This window comes from Chrysemys picta, chromosome 16 (genome assembly GCF_011386835.1).
Source record: "Chrysemys picta bellii isolate R12L10 chromosome 16, ASM1138683v2, whole genome shotgun sequence".
Taxonomy (NCBI): domain Eukaryota; kingdom Metazoa; phylum Chordata; order Testudines; family Emydidae; genus Chrysemys; species Chrysemys picta.
In genome coordinates, this window is record NC_088806.1 from 24,513,271 (window position 1) to 24,530,743 (window position 17,473).

The 17,473-nt window shown below is 42.4% G+C and overlaps 1 protein-coding gene across 2 annotated transcripts in view; it reads right to left on the bottom strand.

Moving 5' to 3' along the window:
• The window catches only part of SORL1 (sortilin related receptor 1), a 106,459-nt gene that overhangs the window by 5,081 nt on the left and 83,905 nt on the right, over nt 1–17,473 (bottom strand). For both annotated transcript variants that reach the window (XM_005303742.5, XM_008164544.4), the window contains exons 34-47: nt 16,337–16,463; nt 14,257–14,426; nt 13,272–13,384; nt 11,481–11,585; nt 10,053–10,125; nt 8,408–8,490; nt 7,028–7,124; nt 5,859–6,043; nt 4,558–4,677; nt 4,290–4,454; nt 3,337–3,511; nt 2,663–2,769; nt 1,371–1,563; nt 1,066–1,278 (exon numbers count right to left, since the gene is read on the bottom strand). In XM_005303742.5, coding sequence (XP_005303799.2) covers nt 1,066–1,278; nt 1,371–1,563; nt 2,663–2,769; nt 3,337–3,511; nt 4,290–4,454; nt 4,558–4,677; nt 5,859–6,043; nt 7,028–7,124; nt 8,408–8,490; nt 10,053–10,125; nt 11,481–11,585; nt 13,272–13,384; nt 14,257–14,426; nt 16,337–16,463 — 1,926 coding nt within the window. The remainder of the gene's footprint in view (nt 1–1,065; nt 1,279–1,370; nt 1,564–2,662; nt 2,770–3,336; nt 3,512–4,289; nt 4,455–4,557; nt 4,678–5,858; nt 6,044–7,027; nt 7,125–8,407; nt 8,491–10,052; nt 10,126–11,480; nt 11,586–13,271; nt 13,385–14,256; nt 14,427–16,336; nt 16,464–17,473) is intronic.

Here is a 17,473-nt window from a genome sequence, read left to right on the forward strand (position 1 = left end):
GCCAATTTCCCCTCCCTAACTGAAGTAGCAGAGGACAATTTGCTTCATGTTGTAGATTTCGGTTCAAACACAGCAGTTTTGCATTAATAGGAGACCTTGGAGTAACAATAAAAAACAGCTTATATTTATGTAGAGCCTGATCCACCACATCGGATCAAACCCTACCAACAGACTTCAACTAGAACATGAACAAATCCACAGAGACTCGTCCCAAAGCGCCCCCCAGAACCCAAAATAGAAGTTAGGTGCCTATTCTGCTCCCATTTAAGTCAATGGAAGTTCTACAGGAGTTGGATACAGCCTGATATACACACACAGGAATTTATTTGCCATTGAAAATACATCCGTCTCTCGGGTGGAGGTGGAACTGGGACAATTTTGGCTGAGGACACTACAGTAAACTCGGATTCTTACAGTGAGCGTTCAGTGGGCTCTGTAGTGTCCTCTCAGTACAAACATGAGACTAGATTCTCTGCTGGCTTCAACTGAGTTCAGTGGAATTATGCTAGCAGAGAGTTTGTTCCAGATGTCCTAAACCTTTGAAGGGCATGGGAATCTAGTCTCCAATGGGCATAGGGCGGAAACCCCAACACAGTAAGCTGCATGGAATTCTCAATGTATCTGACTCGGAAGGATGAAGTGGCCGAGTTGGCCCTGTTAGGGGTTGAACCTGTGCTCCCATGTACTGAAAATGCCAAGAGATGGTAGATAAGAAGGGAGAAACAGAATCCATCTGTCCACGCTCTGTACATCCTTCTTGGTCAGAGCTGTGCATGGCTGAGAGGGCACAGTCAGTGGGGCTGCTCGCATGTTGTACAGATTACACCCTTGTAGATGTCTGTGCGGGAGACTGAGCCTAGAGCCAAGGGTAGATGAGACAGGAGCTGCAAATAATGCTGCTTCGGCCACATAAAACTGTGCGTCGCTTGGAGACTGCTCCCTGAAACTGAAATGTGATCAGGAAGTGCAGTAATTTCAACAGCTTATCGACCACACAGGTCAGTGCATCAGGAGAGCTTCACAAACCTCTCATAAAATTTCAGGACGTGGAATAGCGCTACTTACCTAAATCGTCACCGGAAGAGAATATGGCTGACCCAAGGCGGGAGCTGTAGTGGCTATTTGCAAAGGCAGTGAAGCTATTCTGCAGTCTTCTGTGTCTCATGTATAATACAACAAACCCTATTCCCATGGTCACAAGCAACAGGAATAATATCGGGACCACAATGGCAGCTACATCTGTGGATTTACCAATTTTAGACGCAGAGGCATCTTCACCTATGAATGGGGAAAAAAAACTGCCATTTGCCACTGCTGCTTTACAGTGTTCAGGTAACTGCAATGTAGAAACACAATGAATGAAAACATACCAGTTCCTAGATCATCGTACAGAAGAGTAGCAGGCTCCCCACACATCTGTCCGCTATAAAGACATCGGGCCTGAACTGTGAATGAATAGTTGTGGCCTATCTTCAGGTTGGAAATTTTGAAGAAGTTCTCTGTGGTGTTCCCAAGATAAGCTGTGATATTCATCGTGCTGTCAAACATGTGTATCTCGTAACCCTGATGTATGGGGGGGGGGGAAACGCAGAGAATAAAACCGATATCACTCAGTTCTTCAGCTACTTCTTTTTGCTAGTGTATTTAGCCCCGTTGATACCCCATTGACAGCAATAGTGCAAGCTTCCTTCAGGAAACCCTGTCAATAACCTGACCCAGGGGGACTAGTCTAGAGCTAAGAGATTTCAGCCTCCATGGATTACTCAGTGCTTAGCATCTCCCTGAAATTGCCAAAGAGGGAATGACGCTTTTGTGACCTGGACCCCTATCCACTAGGAACTGGATTGGGAGCACCAGTAATTCACTCCCCATAGATCTTCTCTCAGTCTTTAGATAATAACACTTTTCAGACACTACTGCTGTGGTGACCTACATGCGAAAGGCTCTGTGTCCTACTCCCGTTCCCTTCGACGATTTGATTGCCCCATGCAGTAGAGATTTTCAGGAGGAGGTTGATGTCCTCAAAAGCCAATGGAATGGGTCTCGTATCATTCACGAATAAACAAAGCTACCTGCATGCAGGAGGAATATCAGGAAAACTTTGTGGAATAGGGTGCACTGCCCTTTTAATGATTTTATGAAGACACCCCTCCTAGGCCAATGCTACTCCATTCCAGATTTTCCTTGAACAATACCTGTAGGATGGGGATCTGGGTCAGTGAGGGGGAAGAACTGGCAGAGAAGCAATCTGGAGTTTATTAAAAACACCAGAAAGCTGACCCTAGCTCTGAGTCCTGACGCTGGCGTTCCATAAGCAGGGAGAGCGGGCTAGAACTTGCCTCTCCCTTGAGTCTGTCCTGGTTCCTGGTGGTTCTAGGGCTTTCACCTCCAACAACAGGAGACAAAGGCAGGTTGGGTAATGAAGTTTACTGGAACAGCTGTATTGTAGCTAGTGTGGGGCAAGGCATGCTGGGAAATAAGGGAGATACCTATCTATCCATCCACACACAGACAGGCATGCATATACATACACAGACACGCACGTTAGTGTATTGTGGTCTCAAACCATTCTGTAAAATGTCACTCATTTCACCTCTAACCAAACCAGCTTCTTAGTTAAAAAAATAAACAAATAAAAAGCAAAGCAAACTTCGGGACTTACCCGGCTTTCATTAAAATTACTTTCTTTCAAGGCTAAACTCTTCCAAAAAAGCAGAATATGATCATTTTCCGTTATAATTTTTAAGGCATCTGGTGCAGAGAGTGAAACTGCAAATGGGGAAAATGGGCAAACACGTTACTTATCAATAATGTCTCAAACTGCAATAAACAAGCTCACTACTGAGAGTTTATATCTATCTATCTTATATTCAGCATAGTATTCTGTATACACTGACATGACACACAGGACCTGCACCATTGAAATCGAGAGCTTTGTAACTGGTATCAATGGGAGGAGCACACGCCTAGTAGGTATTCTGTTTCCTCACTCTGACGAAAAGGACATTTTTAATTCCTCCATTTTAAGCCGGTGAAAAATTCCCTGCCTGCCACTTTTACTGACTGTCCTCTATTAAAGGGTTTTTTATTGTTTTCCCTGGGAATTGAAAATGCTCAGTCTCTCTCAGGATCAGGCCTCAAGTATGGAAGATGGACTGGATGATATAGGAACACGGGAGTCTCATACCAGATTAGATCAGTGGTTCATCTAGCCCTATATCCTGCCTCCAACTATGGGCGGTATTGGGTGTTTTGGTGAAAGATGCTAGGTTCCCCTAGTTGACAGCCATGCAATAACCTGCCACACTATCCAATGTTAATATTTTTTTTCCTTACCTGTAGTAATTTTCATACTGGATTCTTTGCTCATGTTTCCGAGTTGAACAATTATGTGATATTTTCCTCCCGGCTCCAGCTTTTTAATGGTGTATTCCACTGTGCTGTTACGGGTTTTCACCTTGTAGATTTTATCTGTTTTTTTAATTAAATCTTTTACTGCGACAGCGTACAGCTGCAGGGAGGAAAGTGACACACAGTGAATGACGGAAGCTCCTACTTCCCATCCAGTGGCTGGTGATATAAAATGCCAGTTAACACATGAGGCTCGGGGCAAGAACCAAATTTAACAAAGTCTTCTATGTGTTGGAAACCTGTGAAGCCAAGTGGGATTTCAAACTTCTTACAGTGCATTATTAGCAGCAGATGGACCAACACCCCAGAAAGCTATTTACTGACTCACTAAATCTAGCAGTTGGGGAATAAGATAATTTTTCTTTTTTTCATGTCTGCACTTTGTGTTGTAGTTCAATGTAAAATACAATCTTTTGCAATGCTTACATTCAATTTAAGATACCAGTTTTACAAGGAGGATTTATAGCTCTTGTATTATAATATATACAATAGTAGTATCCCGGCTCTTTCATACCACTTTTCATCAGCAGATCAGCATTATCTCAAAGAGCTTTACAAAGGACGTGGGCATCATTATCCCCATTTTACAGATAGGGAATCTGAGGCACAGGGAGGTGACGTCACTGACCCAGCAGGCCAATGGCCCAGGGCCTGATTCTGATCTGAATGCCCTTTACAAATGCATTGACTTCAGCGGAGTTAGTCCTGAGTTACCCCAAAGCAAGTGAGATCAGAATCAGGACTGAGGCTGAATGCTCTCCGTTAGTAGAGCACTGATCTTGCAGTTAGAGTGGATATCTCCCAAATAGATCTGAAAGCACTTTACAAAGTTGAATATCCTTTTCCATCAGCATAAGTCATGTGCGCAAAGGTATTACCATATCCTGGTCAGGCGAATCGTAGGGCGACTCCCACTTGATGACAGCAAATGTCTTTCTGGTGAGCACAGAATGCAGATGCCGAGGGGGAAGCCTATTGTCCGGTATCATCTTCACCACGATGTAGTCGGAAGGTGGTCCTTGGTACGGAGACATCACACGGACCTTAAAGTGACAACAGGCTGGTTAATATCATGTCTTAAGACTTCAGTAGCAAACGTTAGTCCAAGCTGTATGTGTGCGAAGAGTAAAGAGAAAAGCATCCTACCAGAAACAGGTACTGCTCGTCCCTGTTCACGATCACAGTGATGTTGTGTAAAGCAGTGGTGGTGTTATAAGGGTTTCTATATAGTTCTAGGAACGATGTGGCATAGAAAACACCATAGACCTGTAGAGAAGAACAAAGAAGAGGCTATTCAGGAGCTCTGCTCTGCAACTGTATGGGATATAACCTACCAAATGACCCAGACTGTGGGATTAAATCTAGGGTCATGTATTATTGTCTAGGACAAAAGAGGTGCTGGAAATTTAGCATGTGGCACAGCTTCCCTCCCTTTGAATCTATAATGTCCCGATGTCACAGCACGGTGTTTTATTTTGGGGTGGAGGTGCTCCTGTCCTTTTGAGAAGACAAAAAACTTTGGTCCAGACCAGCTAGGGTCATGAAAGATCCCATGGAACCTCTGATACATCAGAGGGAGTTAAATGTGTATATTGCAGTTGTCCAAGTTACAGCACGGACATCCACAGTCTGCCTAAACGCCCTGGTTGGATGCTGCCTTCTTCACTCCCTGACTTAACTCTGTGCGCTGTTCCGCCTCTGGTATCTAGCAAGGATGGCCAGGTAGCCTTACAAAGAACTGATCCACTTTAGCTACATTCAAGATTGCATATGATAATACGGTGAACCTAATCACAGCCAGTAGGGCAGTGATACTCAGACATCAGTGGTTCCAGAGCCAAATTGGTGATCAATATTACGCACAAGAGCCACCGTTGCATGAATTTGCTGTTTCATTTACTATAGTACTAGATAGTCATATTTAAACAGTGTGAAAGGGGAAATATTTAGCTTTTATTTATATATATATATTATTCTCACAGCAAAATGACTGACCGAGTATTATTATTTTTAGCAACTACAATTGGTTAATAATAATAATCACACAGTGTTTTAATATCATGTGCTGCAAAGAGCCGCAGGAGACACTATTAAAGAGCCACTTGCAGCTCACGAGCCTCAGTCTGAGTGTCACTGATCGAGAGGCCAGGGGCCTGTTGTGTTAGGTGCTGTACAAATATCTGAAACAAAGACAGTCCTTGCCCCAAAGAGCTTACCATCTAAGAGGATACTTGATGTGATTTGCATCATTTTTCAGACACATGTTTTGCAGAGTCCATGGTGCAAATCACTATAAACGGTGCAAAGTTCACCATGCTTTTCCTAGGGGATGGGACTGGATGTTCCCACAAGCCTATCAAACAATTCTGTCAAACGGCTTATGGCCTGAGGTTCCAAGGCTAAACCGAAGACAAGTCATGACAGGTAAGAAAGGAACGGAGCCTTACGACGTTCCTCGGTCCAGTCCAGTTACACTCCACAGCAGTCTGATTGATGGCTTTGGCTTTGAGGCTTGGCGACACGGGTCTCGTACCGTTGGTCACAACATGTGCAAAAGACAAAGGGCTGTCACCCAGTGCAGTCTTGGCCCAAGCAGAAATTTCATACGGTGTGTGTGCTGTCAAATTACCCACTGAACAAGAAGAGAAAGTTGAGCCATTCGGTTAAGCGAATTATTTGTAATCACTTGGACAGTAGATGAACGCTTTAATAAATATAAAGCACTAATACACAGTCACCTGCCCATTTGTTTTGTACGTTCATTCATTAGGAGTCATTTTTTAATACAGTTGCACCTGGGAACATGTCACTTAATAGAAACAGTTGTTTTATTGGCATGACAGTAAATGGCAATGATTTCTCCTTAACTGATTAGCAGGGACACATTTGATTAGCCTCAGTGGTGCTTTGACCCAATGCTGAGAAGGTACGAATTTCTAAGCTGCAGTCTTAATATGAAGGTAAAATGTTCAACCTGATCTGGCCAATCTGAGGTTTTAGACATCTATGTTGCTTAAAATACACCTGCAAATACGCATGGGGTGCAAAATTGCACCTGCTTTGCTCACAATTTGTGTCCACACGAGCAGGAGCCAGTGTCTGAAACTGGCTCGTCATCTGGCATTTTCTGCAGATCTTTTTTTCTTTCGTTTCCACTTAGTATATAATCCTTCCTCCTTCCCAGAATGATTCAGTTGTGTATTGGCGGGGGAGAAGGGAGACAGCAGCAGAGCCTGTGCCGAACTCTGCACATCCATGGGTGCATGCTCCCACTGTGGCAGTGCAGAGCAGTGCATGGAGGAGGAATGAGGGTGCGGGTTCACGACCACCCCGCCCCACTGGCCAGAATCCCGTGTAAAGGGAAAGGGCCGGGGCTACGTGTGCCAATGTCGCTCTGAGGCTGGTGGCTTCATCCCAATTTACCTGGGGTTTTCACAAAGGTCAAGGCTTTGCAGCCTAGCCCTGAAATCCCGTGCTCCCAGGAGTAATTCCTATTTACATGAGTAATCATCCTAAGCTAAGGACTGCTCAGTTGCAGGACAAGCCCTGAACCCCCCAATGCCAATCTGCTCATCGGGATGTCCGAAGGCAAGATAGCTCCAGCTAGAGGTTTTACCTGTTTGTGCTGACTTTTCACCATCTAGGAACAAAGTCCTTTTTTCTTGCCTGTGGGTATCGAAGGTCCAGAAGAAGTTCACGATATAACCATTCACCTGTCAAGGAGCAACACCACACAGAATGGATGAGCTGTTTGTTCTGCTGTTTTTATATGCTGTTGAATGAAAGTTTTAAGTCTTCATATTGTATTTCCTGTAACAACTAAGGATACTGGTGTAGTCAAAAGTGGAGCTTATTTACCCTCCCTAGTCCACTATCTCTGGGTCTCTCAATCCATTCCCCATCTTTCCTCCCCTAAGGTTCAGAGGCACTGTAATGGGGGGGAGCATCAGAGAACGGAGACTGTGGAAAAAAGGCTGAGTATTTTCAATAGAGCTGGTCGGGAATTTTGGTCAGAAAATGTTGATTTGTTGAAACTGCAAGAAATCAGCTGTTTCGACAAATCTCCCAAATGAAAAATAAAAAAAAAGTTTTGAAATGAAAAGTTTTCACTTTTTGATTCAAAGTAGTTTTGTTTGAAAATGTTAGTTAATTTATACTTCTAAGAAGTTAAAAAATAACAAAAGTTGATATTGAAATAAAACAATTGACCCAATCTGAAATGGGTTTTTCAGATTTTCAATTCATAAATTTTTTTGATATTTTGACTTTTTTCCCCATCCCAAAACAGAACAATTCCCTCCCCGCCCACCTCAAATCGCACACTAGCAGGCTGGGGAAACCGTTTCCCTCTGATTTTTAATGGTGAAAGCAAGGGGAAGCTATTTTTTGTTCTTGCTTTGCTGGCTTGTTGTTATTTAGGATTCCAACACACAAATATCTATCATACAATTTACAGCCCATGCAATAAGTGCAGGCACCTTCGTTGTGTTCTGAGTGAAAACTGATTATACAGGATAGAAAAAAAGCCCCACTTCTCTCTTTCCCTAGGGCTCATCTGAAACTCTCCAGGAAAAACCTACCTCAGGTAGACCTACCTTCCCGTACAAGATGAACTGTGTTAACCCACAGCATAAAGAAACGTCATTAATTCTCTAAATTACAAGGCATACATAGTTCTACCAGCATCCTCTGCCTTTGTATGGGAGCTGGGAACCCTTTTATTACATGGTAAATACCAGACTGAAACAAGGTACTTACACATTAAGTATTAAATAATTCTTAAAACCCCAAACCGTCAATGACAGTGTATTTGTTTTCTAACCAGGTGATTTGCTTTAGGACAGAATTTTTTGGCTGAACAAGACTCGGATTGTCGTTCTCTTTTATGTTTGCAGTGTTGTTGTAGCCATGTTATATAATGTTTATCCTGCCAAATATTTATGACTCTAATCTAGCTCCCTCTACTCTGGTTCTAGCCAGGAAGTTCAAACTTTACCTTAATGTTAGTGTCCACTTTCAGGGTGAAACTTATGGAGTTTTCATTGTAACTCTCAATACGGATGGTAGGCGGTGGGATGACTGAAGGGAAAGGAAGAAACAGACATGAATTCAACATCAAAAATATAAAACACAATCCTATTTTTATGGGACTGGATAAATGCAGATTTTTAGTTACTAACTATCCTGAAGGTTTTTTCCAACAAAGAGTTTCCCCACCTATAAAAGTTGCTAGAATCTTTCTAGCACCTATCACTGCTCCTACAGGAACCTGTTGGAGTAGTGTGCTGACGCTTGATAGGTACATCTTAAAGGGAAGTTACTGTTTTAACCTGGGGTGGCTTAAATGCAAGGGATCCTATACACCAGGCCATTCTAAAATACAGCCCTATGCTTCCCTGTCTTTCTAACCACAGAGTGAAGACAGAGTGGATCAGATGTAGGTTTTTTATTGCTTGTGAATTCAAACAAGCAATTAGTTGCTCTTGCAACTCCTGAAGTGAACGGCGCAACTCCCGCTGACTTCAATGAAGCAGAATCAGGATTGTATTGAGAAAGATACAAGTATCAGTAACACATTTCTTCCAAGAGGCCCCAAAGCCTTGGTCCTTCCCTTGAAGGAAAGTTTAATAAAAGCAGGACGCATGGCAAACACCTCTGTTCAGTCCTATCATCTTCCCATCTGGTGCCCTACCTTATCTGTTTAGATTGCTATTGTGTCCCTTGGGTGTTGTAAAATATGCCTCCCTTCCCTGCAGCAGATGACAGGCTAACTGTCCTCTCTGCTACAAAAAGGCTTAATTGTGGAAGGAAAGATAGACTTCTGCTTCCAAATGTATTAAGATAAGACATGATGGGGCCAGTACTTTAGAGTAATGGGTAAAGAGAGGAGAATGAGGTTATAGAAAGCAGAGCTGGTTGAAAAGTTCAGATGAAAAAAATGCAGATGAAAATTGTTGCAATTTATTCCTCCTCTGTTTTCCCAACTAGTTCTAACGATTAGTTACTGGTTGCTCTTTGTGTTACCAAGGATACTGCATTTTCAGTAGCATCGTCTCCTCTTCCCTGTCTTTGTTACAATGGGGAGAGAGCACTTAGATCTAACTAGTTAATGCTTAGGGATGAAAACATGTTTTATTTCAAAAAAGCTGATATAAAATCTGATAATTTAAATGATTTCATGATTTAAAAAAAAATGCCACAGAAACAGGGTTTTGTTGTTGTATTTAAACATTACCCTGCAATCTAACCATTGCAACCTTGTTCTAATGCATGGGAACCTGAGTGAAACTGACTAGCCTATGTTTACAAGCTACATGAAATGCAGAAGGCAAAAATCAACAGAACCTAGCCCCAACCAAATAGATTTTAAAAGTTCTTTCAGTATAAATAACCAAATGATTTATTAGTAATGGGAGTATGGAATTTGGGTGTCTAGAGCTATGATTTTTAATTTGACACTCTACGTTTTTTTTAAGGTGTAAATGCTATAGCTCCTGTTTATACAAAATACAGCAAATTCAGTCCAGATATTAAATCTCTAAGGAAAAGACAGAAAATTACTATTCATGCTAACGCTTATGTTCAAGTTTTTTTCTGTGTTGTTCAAGTCCCTTTAAACTGAAACCCAGAAAAATGTTTACCTTTGCCTTTCATGGTGGTTATGGATTTGGAATCACTCCAGTTTCCTACGCCCCGACTAGTTACTGCAGCAACCTTTTTCAAATTAGAAGGCGAGTTAAAATTTTATAATGAGAACAGAGAATGAGTTTAGAAAAGGGTTACTGGTGTCGTGGAACTGATGAGAAATGGACTTTGAAACAAAACACAAGAGCTCGTTTAATTACTTGGTAATATCAGGTTTGTGAACAGAGATAAAGCAGAGCTGCTTAGAGTTAATTAAAGTAATCTATTGAGATACATTGCAGATAACAGTATATGGCGAGATCTTTACAAAAAAAAAACCATGTAAAGTAAGGGGGGCTGGAATAATTCTGCCCAGTATAACCTAGCACAACTCCCATGAAATCCATGCTGGCAGCAATTTTGGCCCCAACAATTAATTTAGAAAGTGTCCTGTATATAGAAGGGATAGTGCATATATTAAAAGGTACCCGCTTCTTGCACACACATGGATTATACAAGTAACAGTAAGAATTACTTTGATTCATGAGGGTTGTATCCTGCTATCTGAATTGCCATTAATATCAATGAGAGTGTAGCATGTGGAAAATTGGCAAGTTAAGGCTGTACTCTTCGCAGTGTTCACTTTGCAGGCTTGCCTGTCAAACTCAAATCCTATCTGATTTTAATCTAGCCTTTAGCCCTCTCTTGCATCTCTCCTGCCCCATCCCCAACCTAGAAATACAGAAATATAGGGCTGGAAGGGACCTTGCGATCTCATCAAGCCCAGCCACCTGCTCTGAGGCAGGACCAAGTAAACCTAGAATATCACTGACCGGTGTGTGTCCAACCTGTTTTTAAAAACATGCAGTTGATGGGGATTCCACAACCTCCCCTGGAAGCCTATTCCAGGGTTTAATTACCCTTAGAATTAGAAAGTTTTTTCTAACATCTAACATAAATCTCCCTTGCTGCAGATTAAGCCCATTACTTGCTGTCCTACCATCAGTGGACAGAAAACAATTGTTCACAGTCCTCTTTACAACAACCCTTAACATATCTGAAGACTGATATCAGTTCTGTTTCTTTCCCCCATGATACAATTACAGCCAAATTTGTCTCTGACCTATATCCTGTGCAACCAAAGTGACTTCAGAACTGTGCCATCCGTAGATGACTTTTAAAACTGCAACCTGGGTTTCTTGGATGGGGTGAAAATCTAAGGACAGAATTTGAGCCTTAAGTTTTGCTTTTTCTTGTCAGTACACAATGAAGGAGTCAGCAAATGTGCTGGCCTTCTATGTACTTTTAGCAATACAGTGTCTTAACTTGCTACCCTGGCACTAGTCTCTCAGTTAACCGTGCAGTGCTCAGATCATCCAGTAAAAGAAAACCCACTTGAGAATGTGGGCAGTACACCTAGAATCACCGGCTTTTAAAATACTCACTCTTAGTGTGTATAATTTGTTGACCTGCAAGTTCTCAATCTCGGTATAGTTCTTACTGGCTCTAAGTGAGGACCACTCCTTGGAACCACTTCTACTGTATTCCACCTAACGGGGTGAAAACAAGAGATCAGTGGGTCACAATCAACAATACAACAGGGTGGGATGTGGGATGGATGGATGGCTAGCTTTAAAGTACCATGGGCCATTAAAACTACACAGGGGCTAGAACTCAAACCCTCAATCTGAATGCTCAGATCTGGGGTGGGACATAGCACACTTCTAATCAAAACCATGCAACTTCTTTCACCTGTCTGGTCTAAACCCAGAGATTGAGAGAGACTGTCTGTATAGTATTTGCTCTGTGGAACCCTTTCTGCAGAGTATAGGGACCACTGGCTGTATGGAAAATTCCCCTCTGCTCCACTATACCCTGTGTATCCAAAGGCAGAAATTGGTCTTTCTCAATGATCAACTAAGCAATTCATTCAGGGGCCACATCAAGCACATAAAACCTTAAAAAGAAGAACAGGAGTACTTGTGGCACCTTAGAGACTAACAAATTTATTATTTATTAGTCTCTAAGGTGCCACAAGTACTCCTGTTCTTCTTTTTGCGGATACAGCCTAACACGGCTGCTACTTTGAAACCTGTCATAAAACCTTAAGATACTTTACTAAAGAACTAATACAAGCTTCCTCTTACCAGCTCTGACAAGTATAAAGGTTGGATTTATTCTCTGTTTAGGAGACAGTTGCATCTTAAAGTTGCCAAGTTTTTTGAACTGTCTTTTTTTTTATTATTATTATTTTTTATCACAGTCTAACTGAAAGAAAAAGGAATCCACCCCATAGAAAGAGGGACAATCACCGTCTGCCCATATGTCTCTAATAAATGCAGGCTTTCTTGCATCATTAACTCTGAACTGGAATTTCAGTGACTGTATGTATAGAGGCGATTTTGCCTGAGCGCCCCAATAAAACTCAATTTTCCATCATCCACCCCTCAATCTCATTTATTCACCTTCCTCGTTATTATTGTAATGGACCTGGAAAAAAATATTTACATGATATCTGCAATAACTGCACTGTATCGTCTGCTCCTGTTTGGACTCCGTCTCTCATCACTGAGAAAGTAGGTAATTGTCAAAGAAACGCTCACAGTCTAAGTTACCTGAGCTGACATTCACTCTAATTTCCAATTACAAATTGTAAGCTCTGTGGGGCAGCGACCTTCTTTCTGCTCTGTGTTTGTACCAAGCCTAACACAACAGGATCCTTGTTCATGACTAGGGCTCCCAGGTGCTACGCTAATACAAGTAATAACTAACTGTAATAATGCAGGAACACATTTTAGCATGTGTTTAAATCCCACTGATTTAAATGAGATTCAATCAATGCTTACAATTGAACATGTGCTTAAGTGCTTTGCTGAATCGGGACCTCTGTGCAGAGGGGCTCACACAGGCCATGTTAAGGGTTTGAGTAGTGAAGCTTTCTGCAGATGACATGTATGCCCTGGGGTCGAAACATACCTCTGGCCACTTCAGCCTCACTTAAGTGCATAAAACAGGCCTCTGTGGAACTTGAGGTGGTGCCTGGGCCTTGCACAGATGTGACTTTCACCATGAGTGAACAGCTGCAGATAGTTTTGTTCAGAAGGGTCAAATTCCCAGAGCCATAAACCATCGAGGCCCTTTGCAGTGAGGAAGGAATCCTTCCTTCTACTGCGCATGCAGGGCTCCCATTCAGCTTTGTGTCTTGACTGAGGAACAAGTAGCAGAATAATACTTACGATGTACTCTCGGATCAGGCCGTGGGCAGACATGGGCGGAGCCCAGCGGGCGATCACCACGCCTTCCAGCTCTTTCTTTAGGGACAGCTGAAGATGAAGGGGGGGATCGGGTACTACCAAAGAAACAAGCGAGTTAGTGACAGACTGGCCAAAGGGGTTTGTTCATCAGAATCAGAAGGCAAAAAAGTCACGAACAAGTGTCCAGATCAGGGGTAGGCGACCTATGGCACGCGTGCCAAAGGTGGAACACGAGCTGATTTTCAGTGGCACTCACACTGCCCAGGTCCTGGCTACCGGTCGGGGGGGGCTCTGCATTTTAATTTCATTTTAAATGAAGCTTCATAAACATTTTAAAAACCTTATTTACTTTACATATAACAATAATTTAGTTATATAGTATAGACATATAGGAAGAGCCCTTCTAAAAACGTTAAAGTGTATGACTGGCACGCAAAACCTTCAATCAGAGTGAATAAATGAAGATTCGGCACACCACTTCTGAAAGGTTGCCGACCCCTGGTCCAGATATTAGTGAGCAGCTTATTCCCTACTGGAGCTTGGTCACACCACAGAGCCAGTGGACACGGGGGGTCAATGTAAGAGCGCACCCTTCCCATGGATCCTCAGCCAGTAGAGTGCCCTTGGCAAGGTCAAGCGGAAGGGGCAACTAACAACCTATTGCTCATGGGAAGTCGGAGACCCACATGTGGGAGGCTGCCTTCTGTGTGCAGATCTGCGGGGAGAGGACCCAGGCTCTGAATGTGTCCCATTCATCCCCTAGAGATGCTGTAACTACAGGGTGCAATCTGGCCCCAGTAAACAGCTGAGGCTCTGTTCCCTTGCCTTCTGCAAAAAGTTATGGGATGCTATTCAGAAAACACCACTCCACCTTCTCTTATGTGCAGGCACGGTGCAGTGGCTACTTGACGGATCAGAAGTTTTACACATCCAGGAACTTAGAACAGAACATGCAAAGACCACTTACATCCCTCCGGCGTACGCAGAGTAATAAAGTCATTGGTGTTGTACACTTTGCTGAGGCACTGGACCTGAACTTTGACCTGATAGGTGCAATCTGGCTTGAGGACTTTTAAGACACTGTTTGTTTTGTTGCTGTGAGTTTCTAACGTTTTCCAAATGCTTTCGCCAACCATCCTGTGGGAGAGAATAAAACCACTGAACTCAGGAAGTATTTCTGTAGCCGGAGGTGTTAGCGTGTTCTGAGAGCACCCATCATCTAACGACACTTTAAAGGCCTGCTTTTGTTTGTTTGTTTATTTGTTAAAGGGACACTATTAAGTTAAAGCTAGTCAGCTTCAAAATATGAGTTAAAAGTCATTGAAAGTTTTACACTTGCCACTTTCTCAATTTTTTTACAACACTGCCTTAACTTCTTGACGCTTTTTTCTCTCATGGTTGCTCTGTCCCACACAAAGGCCTAAACCAGGGATCGGCAACCTTTGGCATGTGGCCTGTCAGGGTAATCCACTGACTGGCCGGGATGGTTTGTTTACCTGCAGCAACCGCAGGTTTGGCTGATTGCAGCTCCCACTGGCCGCGGTTCGCCGTTCCAGGCCAATGGGGGCTGCGGGAAGCGGCGCAGGCCGAGGGATGTGCTGACCGCTGCTTCCTGCAGCCCCCATTGGCCTGGAATGGCAAACTGCGGCCAGTGGGAGCTGAGATCGACCGAACCTGCGGATGCTGCAGGTAAACAAACCGGCCCGGCCCGCCAGCTGCTTTCCCTGTTGGTCCGCGTGCCAAAGCTTGCCGATCCTTGGCCTAAACAAACAAAAGTTCTATGGGATGTGTTATACAGGACGTATCACTAGACTATCACAATGGTCTCTTCTGGCCTTAGAAAGTATGAATTTAGAAAATGCTGGCAAATGCACAAGGTAAACAATCTGAAAAACCTAGACACAAATAATTTTTCTGTAATCTCTTCTAGCTAAAACCATTTCAAGTCTTGTTAGTAACAATAATAGGTAAAACAGAAATGAGATTTTTAAGCTGACTTCACAAGGTGCTTAAGAGAGTGCCTACCTTTAAACCAGGGTGGACTGATTTAAAACGAAGTGATTTAAATCATCAATTTTAATCAACTTTTCCATTTGTACATCACTTATTTTCTAAAGAGCGGTGCATTGTCATTGGTTGATATAACCGTTAAAACATGTTGATTTACAACTAAATAGAGCCTTTACATTAGATTTGGTACATCTTTTTGCTATCCAGGGGGCACACTATAACTATATATATTTATTTAAGCAATTATATAGCTTAATATTTTCAGATGCTTCTTTACTGTACGTTAGTATGTTCGAAAATGGTAAAAGATATATTGCTTATTTACTTGATACTTAATGTTTTGCTTATGATGAGGATGGTAATTGCAATTTAACTAAATACACACAACGGTCTATACAAATATTTTTATTAAACAAAGCAACCTTGCATATTTTGGATGCATAAACTTCTCTTATCAAAACATGTTTCACATTTACAACTAGTTGATTTATTAAACACAGGGGTTAGCTGGGTAGTCAGTTGATTAAACATTATTTCAGGTCAGCCTGGGAAAATATTCAAATATGCCTAAGTGAAAGTGACTGGCCCTTAAGGGCCTAGTCTCTCCAGAGCCTCTTGAAAATGAGATAGTCTCCTGTGTTACTTAGCCTGAGCTATTGCACCTTATTTATAAAGCCTGACCTCAAAAGTTAGGTGTTTTGTCCCATTTTCTTTGTATAGAAAAACGGCCTTTAAATCAAAGTTTTTGATAGCGGCTCATGGATTCATCATATTTATTTTGTATTAAAATTGTATTTAAATATTTTAAGCAATTATAATAAATTTAGGCCTCAACATATTTTGTATTAAATTCAGATTTCATTTTAAACAAAGAGAACTTATAATTTAAATAACAAAATCTAAACAAAACCCTGATTTAAATGAAAGAATCATAGATTTTTATCTACCCTGCTTTTATGCACGAGTAGTCACAATGAACTTCGTTCTACTCACATGCTTCGTCCCATAAAAAAATAATCAAGATTCATGCAATTTACCTGTAATAGACATTATACACACAAGATGTTGAGGACATTTTTTTAGGTCGGGCCCACGTTAAAGTGACATCACCAGAGAAATCAGCAGTCCACTGGAGATTCTGGACTTTGTACACAATTGTGTCATCTAAGCAGACAATAGAAAATATTATTTTAGAGAGGAAAATAAAAGCAGTGCTTTACAGAATTGGGGGTAAGGGGTTACATGGCACAAACAGTGCATATAGCTGTAGACTGAAGCATACACTTAAATAATCAATGCCCATGGACAAAGCACCATCTGAAATTGTTCAGAAGAGCATTAATGGTCTTGGAGTGGCCCTTCTCACCAATCTGATCTAAGAAGTCACTTCTCTACTTGTGGAACCCCTCTAGGTCATGAATCTCCTCGAAGCTTTTGAACTGTCTGGGGCATGGACCTTTTCTGCACACTTTTCTTTATAATGCCTAGAACATGGAGGATGGTGAAGAAGGCTGGTCTTGGGGTCAAGGCAGTGGGACTCAGGTGATCGGGGTTCTATAGCTCACTTTGCTGCAGTCTCCCTCTGTGACCTTGGGCCAATCATTTAGTTTTTCTGTGCCTCAGTTTCTCCACTTGTCAAAAAGAGGAAAATTGCGCTTTGTTACCGCACAGGCACGCTGGGAGGATCCATTCACTGATGTTTGTGGGACACCTGGGTAATACAGCGCTGAGGGCTGTGTAAGCGTCTAGACTGATAGCTGGTGCTCAGTGTTCAGAAAGTGTCATTTATTCCTTTAGGTCACCTGCTTCTTTCTCCTTACTGGAGAATGTGTGCGAGGCTCAATGTCCACGTAAGCTTGGCTGCCAATCAGCTCTACAGTTGGGCTCTGAGGAAGGCAGCGCGCTCCAGCGGCTGCAACAGGGGACTTGCAACCAGGAGACATCATTTCTAATCCTAGCTAGTGCTCTGCCAGTCTCTGTGCTTCTCTTTCTCCATCTGAAACATATGAGGCTTAATCGCCTGCTGTTCATGAAGTACTTTGAGATCCTCAGCTGGAAAGCCCTAGAAGTATTATCATAGCTACCCACTGTCTGGTAGTTCCACAGTCTCCACTCACTGCTCCTGTATGTGATCCCCTGCAAATACAACCCTCCCCTATATCTGCGGGGCTCCC